This window comes from Emiliania huxleyi (genome assembly GCF_000372725.1).
Source record: "Emiliania huxleyi CCMP1516 unplaced genomic scaffold EMIHUscaffold_52, whole genome shotgun sequence".
NCBI classification, from domain to species: Eukaryota; Haptophyta; order Isochrysidales; family Noelaerhabdaceae; genus Emiliania; species Emiliania huxleyi.
In genome coordinates this window covers 101,349-119,990 of record NW_005198091.1, presented here as the reverse complement: position 1 = coordinate 119,990, position 18,642 = coordinate 101,349, and the positions used below count along the sequence as shown (strand labels likewise).

Sequence of the window (18,642 nt, the reverse complement as noted above, 5' to 3'; positions counted from 1 at the left end):
CGAGACGACGTACAGCGGCCTCCGCTTCCTCGCCCCACGGACTGCGAGCGCATCCGCAGCAGGTGCAGAGGCGCAGCACGAGCTGGTGCTAAAGCGGCTGGAGCAGCTCGATAATGGGCGCTTCCCAAACCAGTTAGCCTCGAGGAGACTCTCCGCTGATGAAGTGACGCAGCGCACCGCAAGAGCTGCGGAGCTTGTGCGCGCTGAGATAAAAAAGCGGGCTGCCGCTGCCCAGCGCATAAAGGAGGCCTCTGCCGCCAAGGAGGCTGCGAGGAGGCTCCAACTCGACCGCCGCGGCCCGGCTGGCATCGCTGTCCTCAAGCGCCTCGAAGAGTTGGAAAAGAAGGCTGGGATGCCTGCATGGGCGCCCGGCAGAGCGGCACCGCCGCGGCCTGCAGGCCCAGGGGCGGGCGAGGACACCAACACGCCGCAGACCAAGCTAGGGAAGGCCGATTCGGGCCTTCCACCCTCGATGAATGCGACCAAGGGTGAAAAGTAATATTACGCGCGTGAAACCATACAAACCATGCTTCGCACACCGTCTGGGAGACTGGACCGTCTGCCCCCCACCGCCATTGCACATAAAGACGTACGCGGTCGGCTTTATTTTTACGCGCGTGAATACAAACCATGGTCACTGCCACCGCCGCCCAGCCCGACTCCCTCCGCCGCGCACTCGGAGCTCGTCGTCTCGTCGCCATGCTCGTCGCTCTCGAGGCGATGCGTCTCGGCGAGCGCGAGGAGGCGGTCGAGCGGTAGGAACGCGCCCTTCATGCGAACATCGAGTTCGCCGAAGCTCACGAGCGCTGCGTTCGTCGCCTCGTTGACAACGAGGCCTGTCACGTACTGAAGCGCGCAACGAGCCGAGATTGCAATCTCAACCTCGCGGTCTGAGATGCAGAGCTTGGGGCTGAGCGAGACGATGCGAAAGGGTGGCTCCGCCTCCAGAAGGTAGAAGACCGTCCCGTAGAGCGCGGGCTCGTGCGCGTCGTCCTTGACGTGCGCCGCCGCGAGGCGCCGGCCGTCGCGCAGCTCTGCATACGGCGATCCGCCTGCAGCAATCATGCCACGCTCATGCTCACGGCAGTGTTGGCACGTCTTGGCCAATCTCTGCGGCGGGCCGCCTCGCAGCTCCTGCCCGAGCGCACGGTAGGTTTGCAGGAACGGACTCGACGTGTTGTGCGCCACGGCGCACCCGCCTCCGCTCCAGCCGCAGCGCAGCACCACGTGAGGCTCGAGCGAGTACGACAAGTGCAGTTCGCCGGCGTGCACAAAGGGCGACCAATTCTTCTCCTGCGACGAAGGCGCTGGACGGGTGAGGAGAGCGTGTTGAGTCTCGAGAGGTTCTCTGAAACGTCCCCGCACCGTCGGCCGCAGCGGCATGCCGTCCTCGAGGCTGAGCTGCCAGGCCGCAGCCTGCTCGAGCTGGCCGCCCTCCGTCTGCCTCAGCCGCGAGACGACGACGCGCCGCCCGCCGTGGCAGTCCTCGTGGTTGGAGAAGAGGTAGACGTCCGACCTGCGGACGTGTCGTGGACGCGTGGAGGAGGCGCGGGAAACGTCTCTGGAGTGTCTCGCAAACGAAGCCCACACCCGTGCGCGAGTGCGCGCGAGTCTTCAAAACCGGCGTAGAGGAAAGGCCACTCGGAGCAAGAACGCTGCGGCACATCGCACCGCTCGATCAACAGCAGCACCAGCCTACCGCGAGACAAGAGGCTGCGGTCGAGGCCTGGCTGTGATGGCAGCGGGCAGCGGCAGCGGCAGCCGCCCGAGGAGCAGCAGGAGGCCCCGCACGACCGGAGGGCGGAACTTGCGCCTCCGCTTCTGCCCGCGGTAGAGCTGGCCTGCGGGGCGTGCCACGGACGGTGTCGGGGGCATGTCACGGACACATCCCTGCTGCAGCGTGTGGCAGAGCCTGTCCCGCAGAGGAAGAGCAGCAGCATCCCGCTCCACCAGAGCCGAGGACCGAGCGAGACCTGCGCGCGGCAGAGCGCCGAATCCGGCTCGGGCCTCGCGGCGCAGCTGCCGCACAAGCTCTCCGGCGGCTCCAGCCGCAGCCATTGCGCAGCCTCGACGCCGACGCTCGCGTCGGGGGCGAGCTGCATGCGCAGGAAGCCGACGAGGCTCCGCCCTCCCGCGCTGCCCACTGCGCCTCTGAGCGATCGGCGGCTCGTCGGCGGCAGCTCCGCGTCCGAGTCGGCGGGGACGAGCCACTCGCCTACAGCCATCGCCCCCACACCGTGAGCCAGCCCCGCCGCGCCACACCTCGCCCGCGAGTGCCGCCGCTCGCCGCCGCCTCCCTCCGCAGACTCGACAGAGTACACGAGCAGCTCGTCGTCGTCGTCGTCGTCCTTCGCCGTCGCCATCCCCGCCGCCTCCGCCTCCGCCTCCTCCGCCGCCTGTAGCTCGCTCCGAAGGCCATCCTCGCCACTGCCGCCCCCGCCCCCGCCATCGCCCTCCTCGCCCGCCTGCCGCGCCGCCTCGGCCTCTGCCAGCATGTCCCACCTCCGGCCTGCGGGCACGCCGCCCGCCCTGCCCGCCGCGTGCTCGAGCTCCGCCTCGAGCTCCGCCGCGTGCCCGCCGAGCCCGCCGAGCCCGCCGAGCCCGCCCAGCCCGCCCAGCCCGCCGCCGCCGCCGCCGCCGCCGCCGCCGCCGCCGCCCCGCCTCCGCTCGCCCGTCTTTGCGAGCTCCCACTCTGCCGCCTCGTACTGCTGCCACTTTGCGGGCACGTGGAAGCTCCACGCGCTGCGCACGTCCGAGTACCGGAAGAAGACGAGCAGAGAGCCGGACACCCCGCCCAGAGCAGACACGAGCGCCGCGGGTGCGCCGCCGCCGCTCCGGCCGGCGGAGGCACCGCCGCCCGACGGCACCACGACCATCGTCGGGTTGAAGCCGCAGAAGGAGGAGCCTTCGGGCAACTCGGCCGGCGGCTCGGGCTGTTCGAACTCGGCGATGTGTGTGGCGGCGGCCTCCTCTGCGGTGGCGAGAACGGCCGCCGACCCGTTGGTGGTCGCCTTGCGCTGTGGCCAACGTTGCCGGTGGGCTGAGCAGCTGCCGTCCGGCCCGTGGCAGCGGTGCAGCTCTGCGCTGCTGACGAGGCAGGCGTGGTAGGCCGCCTTGGTCGGGCTGCAGGTGGAGCGGCGGCACGCGCGCCCACTCGATGCCATGGCCTCGTCCCTCCTGTTCATCGCGAGCAGCAGCTCCCAGACCTTGTAGTGCAGTGCGAGGTCCTCTGGCATGCTGCGTAGCACCGCCTCGTACGAGCGAGAGCGCAGCGCCTCCTCTGCGCCCGGCCTGCCAAACTTGAGGTCGCTCTCTGCCAGCTCAATCTGACGAAGCACCGCCTCCGTGTCGACTGCGGCGGCGGGGCGGAGGTGCACCCACGGCGAGCCGAGGTAGTCAGCGACGGCCGTGCTCCGAACGCTCGGTCGGCCGACCAGGCCGACACGAGGTCTGGTTTGCATCGGCAGGGCTTGCAGAGTGCAGTGATCAGAGAGGGCGGCAGGGCTTGCAGAGTAGTGATCAGAGAGGGTGGCGGAGAGAGAGCGCGCGTTTGCGAAGACAGCAAAGCATATGCGAAAAGAATTTTTGCTGCCATCCGGCACGACGCCCATCCCTCCCTTGGGTTGTGTGTTTTCTTTCTTTCTTTATCCTCGTTTCGCTAACAGAGATCGCTTGAATGCCGGCATTCAAGCGCGACAGTGCTAGCCGCCTCCGCGATGCTGAGCGGTGCATGAAGGGCGGCGAGCCGCTGACGATGCGATATCAGACTCCCAGCGCAAGGAGACACCGTTTCTACGTCTACACACACGTACGACGCTTGTGAGAGTGGCTCTCTCTTCCTCTCTAGACCTAAGACCACGGAGACCATCAACGATGCCGTACCTCCCACATAGATCACGCTCCCTGCAGTCTCGGCGCGGCGCACGTCTCCACAAAGCGCCAGAGCGGCGCCATGTTCGTCCCTCTCAGCGCCGACCCCGCCAAGAAGATCGCCTGCGGCCTCTTCTGCATCAAGCAGGCGATCTCGGGCAGTGGGCACGGGCACTCGTCCGTGCGATTGCAGAGGACGATCGTCTGGCGCGGCGGCTTGCCGGGGGCCGCCGCCTGCAGCAACCGCAAGTACCGGTCGACGTACCCGTCGAGCGGGCCGCAGAGGCATCCCGCCTCGGCTGTCCACACGATTACCGCCGTGCTCACGGCGGAGAGGTCGGGCGGCGCCGCGCAGGCGGGGAGGCAGGCGGGGAGGCCCTCGTGCACGCGAAGCGGCACCTCGCGGGTCCGGGCGGCGAGCCGCAGCCGGCCGACCACCGTGCTCTTGCCGACCCGCTCATCTCCGAGCACGACGACGTGGGGAGGGCTCTGCCGCGGGCCTGCCGTCCTCGCCGCCGCCTTCGCCCTCGCCGCCGCGTCAGACTCCCTGGCCGCCTGGCCGGCCTCGGCGCCGAGGTTCTGCAGCCCGCTCGCGACGTGCTCGTACCGCGCCTCGCTGTCTGGCAGGAGCATCGCAGGCAGCCGGCCGACGACAGAGGAGACGGAGACGGCGGGCTCCGCCGGCTCGGGCGGCGCGGCCTCGGGCGCGGCTGCGGGAGGGAGGGGAGGCGTCGACAGCAGCTGGAGTGTGGTGGAGGCGAGGGCAGGTGGCAGCGGTGCGGCCAGCGGCGGCGGCGGCGGCGACGACGGCAGCGATGACGGCGACGGCGACGGCGACGGATACGAACGCTGCTCCTCCGCCTCTGGCGACCCACCCGCCGCCTGCAGCTCTCCCTCGGCCACGGAGGACGCATCGCCTCGTTTGCGGGAGGGAGGAGCCGGCCGGGAGGGAGGAGAGGCGGATCGGCTGCGCCGGCGGCGGCGCGTGGCGTGCCGGCCGATGCGGACCGCGGGCCCGTCCTCTGCCGGCTCCACCGCCTCCTCCTCCTCCACGACAGGGAGGCTCGGCGCAGACTCGCGGCTGCGCATCCGGCGGAGCTGAGCCCGCCCCGGACTCCGCTCGTCGAACGCCGCCATCATCTGAGCGCACGCGGCGATGCCCCGAGGCGAGTGGAGCTCGAGCAGCGCGGGACAGGAGAGCGAGCGAGCGAGGCCGGTGGCCATCGCGCGGCTGCGTCTCCGCCACCCAGCGCCCGCTCTCGCAGAGAGCACGAGGAGCACCATGATTCCAACGCCGACCAGCAGGTCCCTCAGCTCCTGCTCCGGCTCCACGGAGGACGGCTCTGGAGCAGCGGCGGGTTGGCCAAGAAAGGAGCGGGCCGCGGCAAGCAGAGGGCGGCTGACACTCGCTGGCAGCGCATACTTGAGCGTGATCGCGACGGCTCGCGCCTCGCTCGCAGCAGCCGCTCGCACCGCAGCAGCAGCAGAGCTGCACAAGTCAGAGGCGAGGACCCGGAGCTGCGACGGAGCCGGCGAGTCTGGAGTCCGGCTCCGTCGGAAGCGGTGGAGGATGCGCCTGGCGAACTTGCGCATTGAGGTTCTGCTGTGGTCGCGGACTGCCCAGCTAGCTGCACGGGCCGCTCTGCCACCGTGATGCGTTTAAGGCTCTACTGCGGTGGTTACGGACTGCCCGGTTGCCACCTCTGCACGCTGCGCCTCTCCACGGGCACCGGGGCACTCGGATGCACGAAATGAGGGCCCATCAACTGTGGAAAAGAATTTTACAATCGAATGCATCACGATATTAGGCCCCCATCCCTCCCTTGGGTTGTGTGTTTTCTTTCTTTCTTTCTTTAGGCACGTCGGGTTGCTGCCCTTATCCCACCAGGGGTTGTCTGCTCTATTTATTTATTTACACTAGGCACGGGACTGGCGCGCACTGGCACTAACACAGGTAAATAAATAAAACGGGCAAACTCTGAGACGAGATGGGATTTAGGGACATGTGTCCCCACCCTGAGTGTCCCCTCACCCCTCGTCACAACCCGACACGGAAGAGCGGCAAGAGTTGGGGCTGCGGCTACGGCTGCGGCTATGAGAGGGGCCGGGGTCGCGGGAGAGCCGCTGCGCCGCGTGGACGCGCCTACACCGCTCTTGCTCCGCTCGCCACCTCTCGCAAAGGTCCAAAGCCATAGCCACCACCTCCTCCGGCAAGTCCTTTCGCCGTATCTCGCCGTCCCTCCACGCCTGGAAGAGCTCGTCGTCATAGCCGTATTGCATCACAGCCTGCTGAACTGCGTCGTGTACGACCCCTGCCGTCCTGTCCTGCGCCTCAGCGTCGGAAAAGTCGAACTCGGAGTCATACTCGGAAGCAGGCACAGACGGCCGCGGTGATTTGGCAGGCGGCGAGGGAGGGGAAGGGGGAGCGCGGTGGTGCGCTAACACAGGTACACCACGTGGAAAAGAATTTTTCTCGTCGCCCTTCAAATCCCTGTGGTGGCGGCGTGCGACAAGGGCGTGGACTGGCGTGGACGGCGCAAAAAGAATTCCAAACGAGCTGCGCTCTTCTTCGTGGCTCCGCTGATCTCGATCGACGATCTCCAACACAACACAATCGCGATCTCCACGCCCAAGGCCAAGCGACGCACGGAAAATCCTAGAAAAATCTCTACCGTCGGTGATGCTCTACCGTGGTCTGCAAGGCAGCGAGGAGCACGGCGCACGAGTGGATCAAAAAAGTATTTTACCTGGCTCGACAACACTCTACATGCACATCGTCGTACACACGCTAGGGGGAGATCCGCGCAGCGTGCTAGAATGAAGACCAGGAAAAGACATGCTTTGGCGCGTGTGTGCGGCTACACAGCCCACTGTACCGCAATAGACATTATGGAGCGCCTTATGCCTCGACTGACAGAAACACGGGGCTGAATGAGGTCGCCCCCGGGTGTTCGAGCATTTCACCGGAAAAAGAATAAACCTGGGGGGAGCAGCAGATGCGGCGGCGCTTTAGCAAGCTTTAGCAAATGTCCAGAATGTCCAGAAGGCCCGCAGGCCTTCATCAGCAAACCACAATGTCTCCTTTTCATTGCCCATGAGCCATGACTGACTGACCGGGTTGCTCACTCGGTGGAGGCGACTCTTTGAGACACGTGTGACCTACGGCGCTTTACCTGACTGAGAGAGACCTTCTACAACACCTGAGGCCTTCTGCACACCTGCAGAGGACTCTCTAGACGTTCCCACATTCTTTTCCAACCTTCTGGACACCTTCTGGACATCTTCTGGACACCTTCTGGACATCTTCTGGACACCTTCTGGACCTTCTGGACATCTCTGGACGCTCCACAAACCCTATTCTCTGCCCCTGAGCGGCCTTGCGCTCCGCCGCCACCATCATGCCGAGGCGATGGGCCGGGTCACGTTGGACCCCGACCCGACCCCACCCCTCGGGGTGGGGGCACCCGCCCCTGCCGGGCACCGCTTGCGGCGCCGATTCCCATGCCGGCTCTCCGCCACACACACCCCCCGCCGGGAGGGAATCCCTGCTCACAGAAAACTAAGGGCTCCGAGCCCTGTCTCGCGCACGCCCCTGACGCGCCGCGGACCTGTTCCGCGAGCGCTCGTCAGCGGGTGGTGTGCGGTTCTTGCCGTAGTTCCTCTTCGGTCGCCTAGCCCCGGCGCCGTCTGTCGGACGCCTGCGTGTCACGAGTGCGAGCCGCTCGCGGTTCGTACACGCCCGCTTGCGGGTTCGAGTGGCGGGCCATCCCGCTTGCGGGATGGCTTAGCGGGTTCGAGCCGTCACACATTGGCTGCCGGGGTGTGCCGAGGGGGGGCTGGGTGGGCGGTAAGCCGTCATTGCCCGGCGCTGCTTGCAGCGCTCTGGGTGGTTGGTAGTGGCGGCGCTCCAAGAGTGGTGCTCTTGGGAAGAGGTTCCTCCTTTCCGCTCCCCCCCCCCCGCAAGGCGCGAGACACACGACACACATCACCCGCCCGCTGCTCCGCAAGCAAGCAAGCTGCGCCTCCTCTGCTGCTCGCCTCTCCGCCTCCCTCCCTCGCCTAGTAGCTGCTAGACTTACTTAGGGCGAGACGATCGAGGGGTCCCGTACCATGCGGAATCGACCCTATCAAATGCTCAAGTGCTCAAGTGCTAGACTTAAACTGCTCTTCTAATTTTTTGCGAAATCGAGATCGACCGGAGGAGCGTGGCGAGATCCAATAACGCGGCGACGAAACGGGACCGCACGTAATCGGAGATCCGCCCATTTTCAACTTCAGGCCCGCAAGTGCGAAAAGCCGCCGCCGGCGCGAATGTCTCTGGCATGCGGCTGATCCACAGCAACGCGGCGGGCCGGCGCGCAGTGCTGCAGCCGTGCATCCTTCTGACGCTGGTGTGCGGTGCGACTTCCTCCACTGCCGCGTCATCCTCTAGTGCTGCATCCGCCAGTGGGGCCTCCTCGGCCGCTGCTGCAGCGGCCGCCGCAAGCGGGGAAGGGGGTGGTGGCAGCAGCTCGTCTGCCTCAGCCACCGGGGTTGTGGAGGGACACATCGCGAGTCCACCTCCACCGCCGAGCCGACCCGCTACTTGCTTGGAGCCGGCGGGATTTGTGCCAACCTGTGAGCAGGCGCACGGCTTTGGTCTTTGCGAACACTCCCACGACAATCAGCGCTTTGCAGAGCAGGTCGCACTCGTGAAAGAGACGTGCCCCAGCACCTGCGAGGCCGACATCCAGTTCAGCGGCCATCCGACTAGTCTGCCCCTCGGCAAGGCGAGAGATTATCAGCGCGCGGTGCCATCCAGCGTGCACGACCTGATCTGTACGATCTGCGCCGCCAGTCCCGACCTGGACTGCTGCCACAACCACCCGCACCGGCGGCGGGCGCGAGCGCTGAATGAGGCGTGCATCCGGGCCGCAGCAGAGTCGCCCCAGCCAATCCAGCTGCCGCCTCCCCCGCCCTCGCCGCCACCGCCGCTGGCTCCCACTTATGACGTGTGGGACTGCAACGGAGAGATGACGTGCTCTTTTGGTCCAGGATGGTATGGCCGTGGAGTTTGCCCCTTCCCCCGTGTGTGTGACCTCGCAGGCTGCGTCATGTGCCCAAGCGGAGATCACGTCTGCCCTGTAAGCGTGGACTACTACTCCCGGACGTGCCCGGCCGGCAAGAAATGCGACCGGAAGGGGTGCGTTGACGGCGAGGACCCGGACAACCCGTACCTGTGTCCGGAAGCGGACGCAGACCCGCCGCCGGCCTGCCCGACACCGCTGCCGCCGCCCTCCCGACCGCCGCCGCCCTCCCGACCGCCGCCGTCGGCGCCGCCGCCGCCCTCCTCCCCGCCCTCGCCGCTACCACCGCTGGCTCCCCCTTATGACGTGTGGGACTGCAACGGAATGATGACGTGCTCCTCTGGTGACTACTCCCCTCAGTGCCGGTTCCCCAAATTGTGTGACGGCACTGGCTGCGTCGAGTGCCCAAGCGGACATCACGTCTGCTTAGGCAAGGGCTACTACTCCCGGACGTGCCCGGCCGGCCAAAAATGCGTCTCGACGGGGTGCGTTGACGGCGAGGACCCGGACAACCCGTACCTGTGTCCGGCAGACCCGCCGCCGGCCTGCCCGCCACCGCTGCCGCCACCGCCGGCGCGGCCGCCGCTACCGCCGCGAGAACTTTGGGACTGCCACGGAATAACGACATGCAGAGAGGGAGATTATCTTCAGGCGTGCGGCTACCCCCAACCTCTGCGGGGGGGGGGGATGCTACTCGTGCCCGCCCGGAAATCACATCTGCGAACGCGACCGGGGCTACCTTTATGGGCAGAGGTCGTGCCCAGCCGGCACAAAATGCCATTCCTCAGGGTGCTTGGCAGCCGAGGACGACCCTGACAACCCATACCCCTGCCCGGACGCGGCGCCGCCGGCCTGCCCCCCACCGCTGCCGCCGCGCGACTTTGACAGTGACGGCGTGCCCTCTCTCTCTCTCTCTCTCTCTCTCTCTCTCTCTCTCTCTCTCTCCCGGGCCAGCTCCAACCTGCCGTGTCGGGACGTCGCCCCCCCTCCGCTGATCTGCATGCTGCGATTCTCTCGCCTTGTCCCAGGAGCCAGGTGCGTGCGTCTTAGCCCCCCTACGTAGTGTGGGCCTTGGCCCCCCTTCTGTTTTCTGTTTTTCAAAACGCCCGCCCGCCGCCACCCCGAGGCGGCTCGGCCCCCCACTCACCCAGAGAGATCAAAAGGCTATTTCCATTTCACACTCTGACACGCTAATCTTGAAAACGTCTCCAACGGAGCTCCGTGTTGCTCCCAGCGCCCTCCCCCGCGCTTCCTGCGGCCATGGCCGATGATACTAGTATGAGAGGTCATCTGGCTACCGCGAGAGCGACCCAACTCGTCGACATCGTCCGATGATGGTGCCGCAAACGGTCAGCCTTCGGAGGCTATCGTGGGGTCGAGCCGGCAGTAGCCGTGACATGTGGTTCCACCACCCCTCGTAGGCTTTGCCTCTGACCGCCACCGTTCCCAGGCTGCCTAATGGGATAGAAAGGAAGGCTCGGCGAGCGTAGAAGCGTGCTCGACCTCGTCGTGGCAACCTGTACGGCAGCGCTGGTAGGCGCGATGAGCGTCGTGCCACCTGACCCGAGACGGGTCGCAGGCGTCGTACCGAGCGCGTCGAGACCGTGTCCTGATGTGATCTGCACGGGTGAGTCACGTCGGCGTCAAAGGAGCGACGTGCGACCTGTCAGAGCTTGATCTCCGATCTCAGCGGCGTCGAGTCGTCTCCGGCGGCGATATACTTTTGTAGAGCCGAAATTTCAACTTTGGGACAGGGGTCCCCCCCCCCCCCCTCCGGGCGCCAAAAGTAAACGCCCGCTTGCGCCCGTGCGCCCGTGCGCCCGTTTTCCGCCGTGGCCCCGCGCGGCCGTACCTACTCGCGTTTTCGGCCCACCGCCTTCGACCGAGCTTACCACCATCACGCACGCACGTTTTATCGTGTGCGCGACGCGCTCGACCACCACCGCGGTGGCGCCAAGAGCGCCTTTTCAACACGCTGCGATGGCGATGTGCAGCACCAGCCGACACGGCTTCCTGCGCCGCGTCGAGGCTCGCCGAGCGGGCACGTAGGTCGACTCGACACGACACAGCCCCAAACATCCCGCGTCTCGCTCGTGTTCTGCCAGCTCTCTGCCCGCAGTCGCTGCTGCTCACGCTCTCGCCGCGCGTCTCCTGTGCTGCACGCCCACACGTGCGCCGCCCATCCGCCGCCGCGGGCGCAGCTCCCTCCGCACCCCTCCCGGTGAGCACTCTGCAGCCGCTCGAGCCGCCGCGACTGCCTACGGGGCCTCCCTCGGCGCCTCAACGAGTCGCCGAGAGCGTCTCCGACGGCGGCGGCTTCATATATCCTTGCCGTCGGCACCCGAATGCGCTTCGGAGCTAACGGTGCGTGAAACTGGTTGGCCCTGACCGCTCCAAACCCAGAAACCGCGACGCGCGCCCTCTCTCCAGCCTCACTCACCGCTCCGCTCGCCACAACGCTCAGTTCTCGCTCGGCTCGATCCCTCCACAGGCCGGCGCGCGACGACGAGGTGTCGACAATTGAGTGCGCCTTCGCCGCTCGCACAGGTGTCGACACCGGCAAGCTGCCGCTGCTCCGTCTTCTCCCTCGGCGCCGCGGACGATTGCTGCCCGGTCGCTGTGCGTCTGGATGCGCTCCCGGCGGTCCTCTCGGCGGAGAGAGGGGAGCAGACGCGTCGCCCCGGGAGCTGCTGGGCCGCACCGCTATAGTGCGTCGTCTCGCCGCGATGGTGAGCTCTTCACGTTTCGACGGAAGAGGGTGTCGCGAGGCTCTCGCCGCTCACCAGTGCAGCGTGTGCGAGCCCGTTGCCGTTGCCTCGCTTGTGTGCCCGGGGGTGGCGGCTAGGCTGTGTCTGCGGCTGTGTTGTGGTTGCGTGCCGTGTGTGACTTCTCGCCGCGCCACCGAGACAGCTTGCGACCGCTTTGCCTCTGGCGCACCCCGACGTTGTTTTTCTTTTTATGGGTGGTCGAGAGATTTCCTAGGGCGAGATTTGTTTGTGTGTCGAGAGCGGCGCGAGGACTGTTGGGGACCGTGACGAGAGTACTCGGCGGTGCGTCTACGTTTTTTTTACTGTATTAGCACCGCTAATTCATTCACGACATGACAGTCAGCAGTCTCAAACATACCGTCAGGGCACGGCAGAGGGTCATGCCCCGTACTCAAACGACCTGGCCTCGTCGGTGCGCTCGCCGGCTCGCCCTCGACGTACGGCGGAGCGGCACGACTCGATGCGGAGCGGCGCGAGCCTTGTCCCCGCCGCAAGGCTGCCGCCGCAGCGCGGTGCGTGAGTACGTGTCTGAGAGAGGGCGCGCGACGCGAGTGGCGATCCGCGCGGCGGCCGTGCGACGGGATGCGATGGCCGCCGCCGCACTGGGTAGGCGGCAGCCGGGGCGGTCGGTCCGGGCCGCAGCCATTCACCGCGGCGCACATGCGGCTCTCTGTCCACGCTCGTTGCCTGTGCGCGCGGAGAATGGCGCTGTGAAGGCTCGTGCCGGGGGCCGCCTCACACTGTCCGTGTCGCGCGGGCGGCGTGCGCCGTGGCGAAGCGGATCTCGGGTCGTGCCGCGCGCTGCACAAAAGCCTCACGAGCGCGAGAGCAGTGCAGCGGCCCGGAGCCGAGGAAAACCGATGCGGCGCGGAGCGTCGGTGGTGCCGAGCAGGGTCCACGGAGTCGCAAGGCGTGCCACGGCGACGTACGCGAGCTCTCGGCCGGCGCGAGCGCGCAGAGAGGAGTAGATTGCTGCCCGCTCGGCGCGCTGCGAGAGCGTCGACGTCGCAGAGGTGGCGGACGTCCGGGCGAGCGCGTGGTATCGATCGAGCTCGCGATCCGGGCCGTGGAGCCCACGAGGAAGACTTCGTCTGCTGGGACGGAGTCCCGACGCTCGCTGCGTCCGCCGGAACTGGGGTCTGGACACCTTTCGTGGCCGCGTCCCGCAGTGGACGGCTGGTGCTGCACATCGCCATCGCAGCGTGTTGAAAAGGCGCTCTTGGCGCCACCGCGGTGGTGGTCGAGCGCGTCGCGCACACGATAAAACGTGCGTGCGTGATGGTGGTAAGCTCGGTCGAAGGCGGTGGGCCGAAAACGCGAGTAGGTACGGCCGCGCGGGGCCACGGCGGAAAACGGGCGCACGGGCGCACGGGCGCAAGCGGGCGTTTACTTTTGGCGCCCGGAGGGGGGGGGGGGGGACCCCTGTCCCAAAGTTGAAATTTCGGCTGTACCTCCCCAGGACGCTTAGGGGCCCCCTTAGGCTTAAAAGGGTGGGCCCTGGGGCGCCTGCGGCTTAAACGGCTTAAAACGGGCCATGGCCCGCTTTAAGGCTGCCTGGGCCGCCGATTCCTCAAACGGTCTTAAACGCTTAAACGGTGCGGGAGAGCTCCCGAGGGGTCGATGGTCCCGGAGGAGCTCCCGGTAGAGACGCCGGAGGCCGGGTAGCTGGCTACAATCAGCTAGCCTAGCAGCTAGCACGCGTCCCCTATGCATAGTATGGCTGCCAGTACACCAGACTTACAGATGTGTCTTCAGAGGGGCGGGTTTTTGTGCCTAATAACGGCAGTATTGGAGAAAACGGCGCGGAACGCAGCGACGCATGTGCCGGTGAGGCCAATTTTCTTAAACGGTCTTAAAAGAGGGACCCCCGTGCCTGCAATCTCTTAAATGGCAATTTAAGCCCCCAAAGCAAACCCCCTCATTAAAAGGTCTTAAAAAAATCCGGCCCTCAGAACCCTAGGGTACCCTAAGCCAGGACGCGCGCACGAGAGGCCAGCTGCGATCCCGCCGAGTGGACGGTAATCGGTATCACACCGCGCCACCTGCTGTGTGGTGCCGTCCACTCGGCTGGTCAAAATGAAAATCTTTTGTAACGGGGCCCGGCCCGCGGGCGGCAGGGGGCGAGCGGCTGTGCCCCACAACGAAGTGTGAATTACTGAAATGGTGAACTAGCCAAAACGGTAAACGCTCGGCCAAGCGCAACGCGGAACGAGAGCGCCGGGTCGTTTGACGCTTGTGCCGTTCTCCGATCGCGTTCTTTCTCTTTTCTCTAATCCCTAAGCGGTGCATTGCCCGCCTCCGCCGCTTCGAGGATCTCCGCCGTCCGCGCCCCGGCGACGCACGGCAATAATCTCAGGTGAATCTCGCACGGCGCGGTGGCGGCAGGCGCAAGGCGCGCTGCCGCGTGCGGCCGCGGCCTAGGCATCCTTCTCCTTCGCGGCGGCCCTCGCCGCGCCCGACGCCGGCAGGAGCAGCGGCGCCGCCATCAGCAGCGCCGGCTCGACGGTCCACGCGGCGTCGCCCGCCAGGTTGCCCCAGTACTGCGCCGCGTCGGCGCCGGGCCAGGCGGGGACCCACTGCTTGAGGCTCGGGTCGGCGCAGAAGAAGGTGACCGGGAAGACGCCGTACCCGAGGAAGGCGACCGCGTTGAGCGCGAGCACCGCCGCGTCCACCGCCGCCTGCGCGTACTGCGCGCGCGCCGCGCGCCGCAGCTCGGCGGCGACGGGCCGCCGCTTGGAGGGGAGGACGGCGAGGGCGGCGCGGAGCTCGGCCTCGACCGCCGTGAGCGCCTTGAGGTGCGCGCCCGCCGCCGCCACGCCGAACGGGTCCGCCGCCGCCACCGCCCCTCTCCACGGCGAGGCGGGCAGCTCGGCGGCGCCGCGGCCGAGGGCGGCGTGGGTGGCGGCGAGGAGGAGGGGCACCGCGGCGGGCGCGTCGAGCGGGTCGCCCCCCTTGCTCTCGAGCGAGTCCGCGAGCCGCGACGCGTCGCCCGCGCGCTGCCGGCTCGCGCGCACCCCGTCGGCCATCACCGCGAGGCAGTGGAGGAGCGCAAACTGCAGCAGCAGCAGCGCCCAGTTGATCAGGGCGTCGTAGGGCTGGTGGAGCGACGAGAGCGTGAGCAGCACGAACGCCGCGCCGATGGCCACCTTGGACACCATCATCCACGCCGTCGTGCGCTCCGTCGCAGACTCGGCCGCGAGATTCGCGCAAGCGACCTGCACCGCGAGCGCCGAGGCGGAGTCCTCGCGCTTGGCCGCCAGCTGGATGGCCTGCTCCCACTGCGCCTCGCTCGGCGCGGCGTGCGCGCCGAGCCACGACGCGGCGCCCGAAGCGAGGAAGGGAAGCGCCGATGAGAGGTTGTACACCACGGCCGCCGCCTGCAGCGGCGCGATGGCGCACTCGAGCGCGGTGATCTCGCCATAGTACGGCTGCATCGACCAGTGCTCGGGCGACGCGAGGGACTTGACGACGCAGAAGCCGTTGCGGAGGAGCGCGACCACGGTCTCGAGGTCCATTGCTGATGGCTGGTTGTGCGCGTGGTTTCGCGGGGAGATCTGCGGCTGTCGAGGTCTCTTGGCGCACAGCCACTTCCAGTCTGCTCAGAGGGGTGGTTGACGGGTTGAGGGTTGAGGCCCCCCCTCAACCATCTGGTTGACGGTTGAGACCCCCCGTCAACCCTTTAGTTGGGGGTTGAGGCCTCCGGGGCCCATTCACAGGCTCGCGCGTGATCACAAGATTGGAACAGCCCTGCCGCCAAAAAAATCGCTTCGCCTGCGGCGCGCTCTTGCGGTCCTCGTACCTTGAGCGCAATCCATAAGTAGGAGACGCTCACTGTCGCCATTCAGGCGCCTGATCCTTCAGCAAAGCGATGGCCTACCAGGTACGAGTTCAGATGCGCGCCCGGCAGAAGACGCTTGTGATGCCGCATGCATGCAGAGGAATGCGCACAGAGAACGGACGGCAAGAGAAGGCAAGGGAAGGAAGAGAAACGGCTGGTGAAGCTCAGCTCACGGCGTAGTATTGCGGTCACTAACCATTCACGGCAAGAGTCACGGTGAATGCTGCCGCATAAAAGCAACAGAGTCGCGGTTGGCGCGATGGTCTTGTCGCGGTTATATAACGACTTGACGTTGCACACGGCCATAGACGCAGTATCTGTTTGGCGAGCCTCAAGCAGCGAAACAGGCGCGAGAAATTAATATTCAATCCTGAGATCTCAATTTTGGCGCTAGTTTCGTTTTCTGGTACATCATGACGACTTGGGTCTCATGTAGCTCTCGACGGCTCTTCGACGGCTCTTTCTGGTTGGATCAGACAGTGCTATCAGTCAACAACACAATGCCGAGAGCAGGGCGGCCTTCGAGCAGGGCGGCCTTCGAGGCAACTAAGTTCCTGCTGCATTTTTCATCGTACAACTTGATGGCGGGCGGACGTGTCGAGCATGGAAGGCGGCCATTGCTCAAACCTGTTCGAGTTGGCCTCCGGGAACAAGGGTGCGTGGCCGGCGCGGTCTGTTTCACGTGCAATAAGGGCAGCGCCATCAAAATCGCGAACATGGGCCGACATGCCTCCGACATTTCTCAGGGCTCGGACGGAAGCTCTGCAGATAGCCAGACCGCTCTGCGCGGTCGGACCGACTTTTTCAGACTTTGCTATTCTGGATACTGAGGGTATGTGCTGCTAGATCTCACTGAGCTGAGCTCGTATCTGGCTTTGGTAAGCAGTTTTGAGTTCGGTAATGTCTCCGGAGACGGAGGGCCGCGTCCGCGGACGACCATGACGTCGGCCGGGATCCCCCCGTGCGGGGGCCTTCGACGCGCCGTTTTTACGATACTTGCTTCAGCTACGTGCGTGAATGGGAGGTGTGATGCAGCATCCAGGCGTTAAAGAAGACGACATGAATGGTCCACAGAGAATGTGTGTTCAGACCTTTGCGCGGGGGTGTGAACAGCCATTCCGCGTGGTTGAGGGGTTGAAGGGGTCTGTCAACCACTTGGTTGAGGGTTGAGGCCTCTGTCAACCACGTGGTTGACAGTTGAGGCAATCGGCCTCAACCACCGCTCTGAGTAGATTCCAGGGTACCCGGGGTGGACGTGTGCTATTCGCCTCTACGCCTCTACCCGCCGCGCCTCTACTCGCCGCTTGGCGGAAAAAGAAAATCTGACCTGCGTCGCGCAAGGCTCAGGCGCAAGGCTCGGCGCCGGCCGAGCTCGCTTCAAAGGCGCTCCGCTCCAAGAAGGCTCCGCCGCCGGCCAAGCGTGCGGCTACTCCGCCGGCCAAGAGCGCCGCCAAGATCGGCAAGAAGAAGCCGGCGAGTCCAACATGGACTCTGCTGCGGCCACGCAGCGGAGAGTCCGCTTTTCGTCTGTCACGACCCTCACATTCGATCTCGTCGTGGACGGCTCGAAGCTGCCTAGCACCGGGTGCGCGCCACTCGGGCTCGGCCACCGGCTGCTGGCCAGAACGGACGCCGAGCCGCTCGACGAGTTTGAGTCGCGGCGCTCAGCGCTCAGGCGGCCGGCAGAGGGCCTCCTCCTCGGACACGTTGCGCGGCTCGAGCGACTGGGCGACGACCTCGATACGACGGTTCTGACTGCTGTCGAGAAAGAGAATGCGGCGATCATCGGGGAGCGCTTCTCTTCACGCGGCCCAGCCTACGGCGGCGGAGGCGACGGCGACGGCGGCGACGGCGGCGACGGCGGCGACGGCGACATCAATGGACTTGGCAACGGCGCTTTTGGCAAACTGGGACAGATGTACAGCACGGCTGAGGCCGGCGCAGAGCGCGGCGGGGCGGGCGGCGGCTTCGCAGAGCGGCAATCGGAGGAGGAGGAGCGCCGCGCCGCGAGGAGAGAGGAGGAGCGGGCAGCTTGCCTCTCGCGGAAGGCGGAGCGGAGGAGATGTAGCGGCTGCAGGCGGTTCGCCTGCATCTGCTGATGATGTGAGATGAGAGATGCGTTGGCGGCCCTGCAGAGATGCATCTGCTGATGAGGTGAGAAGGTGTAGCGGCGTCGAGATCGCGCGCGCCATTCCCGATTCGAGTGTTCTTGTTTTGGACACACAAGATGCCGCGGTGCACGCATGCATTCTCTCTGAGCTAAGTCACGCGTGGTGGCCACCAACCGCGAAGTAAGACGGTAGTCACGAGCGACCCGCCCATTATAAGACGGAAATTTACTGCGACTCCGCGAGTCAGTATTACACAGCGCTCCGCCCGCAGCTAGGCAACGGCTCGAATGCGAGCGCCAGGCAGCAGGCTCGGCGGCGGCCCGGTAGAATTGACGCCAGGTGTTTCGTGCCTTCAGCGCTGGTCACTCACAAGTGAGGAACGCATGTCGGGGCAAGCTGGTGAGATAGTCGTCACTGCTCGCCGGCGGCAGCGGACACATCGGCAAATACAGCACGCCTGTGCGAGAAGCAGCAGCAGCCAGGCATAGTTACACGCGAGGAGAAGCAGCACCTGTGGCTCGAAGGCTGTTCTGTGTCGCCTTGACAGCGGTACCTCGTGTGGCGCGACCGCAGGAGGACTAGCACTTGTCGCCGCCCCTAGTCGCCCCGCCATACGCCCATACCCTCGAACCCCTAGGAAAAAGGAGGAAAACATAAAAGCAACATACACTGAAAATGAAACCGAAAGAAAGAAAGTCAGGTTCGCTGCTTATTCGGGAGAAGCTGTAGGAAGAGGCGGACTCCCTAGGGTGGGCGACGGCTAGCGCACCACACACCTCTCCTTAAAATCCCTGTGTGGTGGCGGCGTGCCGTCATTCCCCATTCCCTCCCTTGCGTGTCTGTTTTCTTTCTTTCTTTAAGCTGTCGAAAGCTGGGCGAGAACCAGCGCGGCTCTCACAAACCGCTAGGATTCCTAAGACGACGACCTCAGCATGACCACGCTCGACGAGGCCGGGCCCGTGCGGCACCAGCTCGACCTCCAGTCGCTC

The 18,642-nt window shown here is 65.9% G+C and overlaps 3 protein-coding genes across 3 annotated transcripts; 1 reads left to right on the top strand and 2 right to left on the bottom strand.

Annotated features, from left to right (window-relative positions):
• Positions 1-609: 609 nt before the first annotated feature.
• Positions 610-3,611, bottom strand: EMIHUDRAFT_451895 (hypothetical protein; the record flags this gene model as incomplete). The annotated part of the gene is made up of 6 exons (XM_005766151.1): positions 610-1,293; positions 1,366-1,516; positions 1,591-1,695; positions 1,766-1,841; positions 1,964-2,297; positions 2,868-3,611. 6 exons carry the CDS (start codon positions 3,609-3,611, stop codon positions 610-612), a joined length of 2,094 nt encoding a protein of 697 aa, XP_005766208.1.
• Positions 3,612-14,118: 10,507 nt separating this feature from the next.
• On the bottom strand, positions 14,119-15,239 carry EMIHUDRAFT_356827 (hypothetical protein; the record flags this gene model as incomplete). The annotated part of the gene is made up of 1 exon (XM_005766150.1): positions 14,119-15,239. Exon 1 carries the CDS (start codon positions 15,217-15,219, stop codon positions 14,122-14,124), a length of 1,098 nt encoding a protein of 365 aa, XP_005766207.1. The 5' UTR covers positions 15,220-15,239.
• A 1,787-nt stretch (positions 15,240-17,026) lies between these two features.
• On the top strand, positions 17,027-17,641 carry EMIHUDRAFT_103645 (hypothetical protein; the record flags this gene model as incomplete). The annotated part of the gene is made up of 1 exon (XM_005766149.1): positions 17,027-17,641. One exon carries the CDS (start codon positions 17,027-17,029, stop codon positions 17,639-17,641), a length of 615 nt encoding a protein of 204 aa, XP_005766206.1.
• Between the last annotated feature and the right edge of the window lie 1,001 nt (positions 17,642-18,642).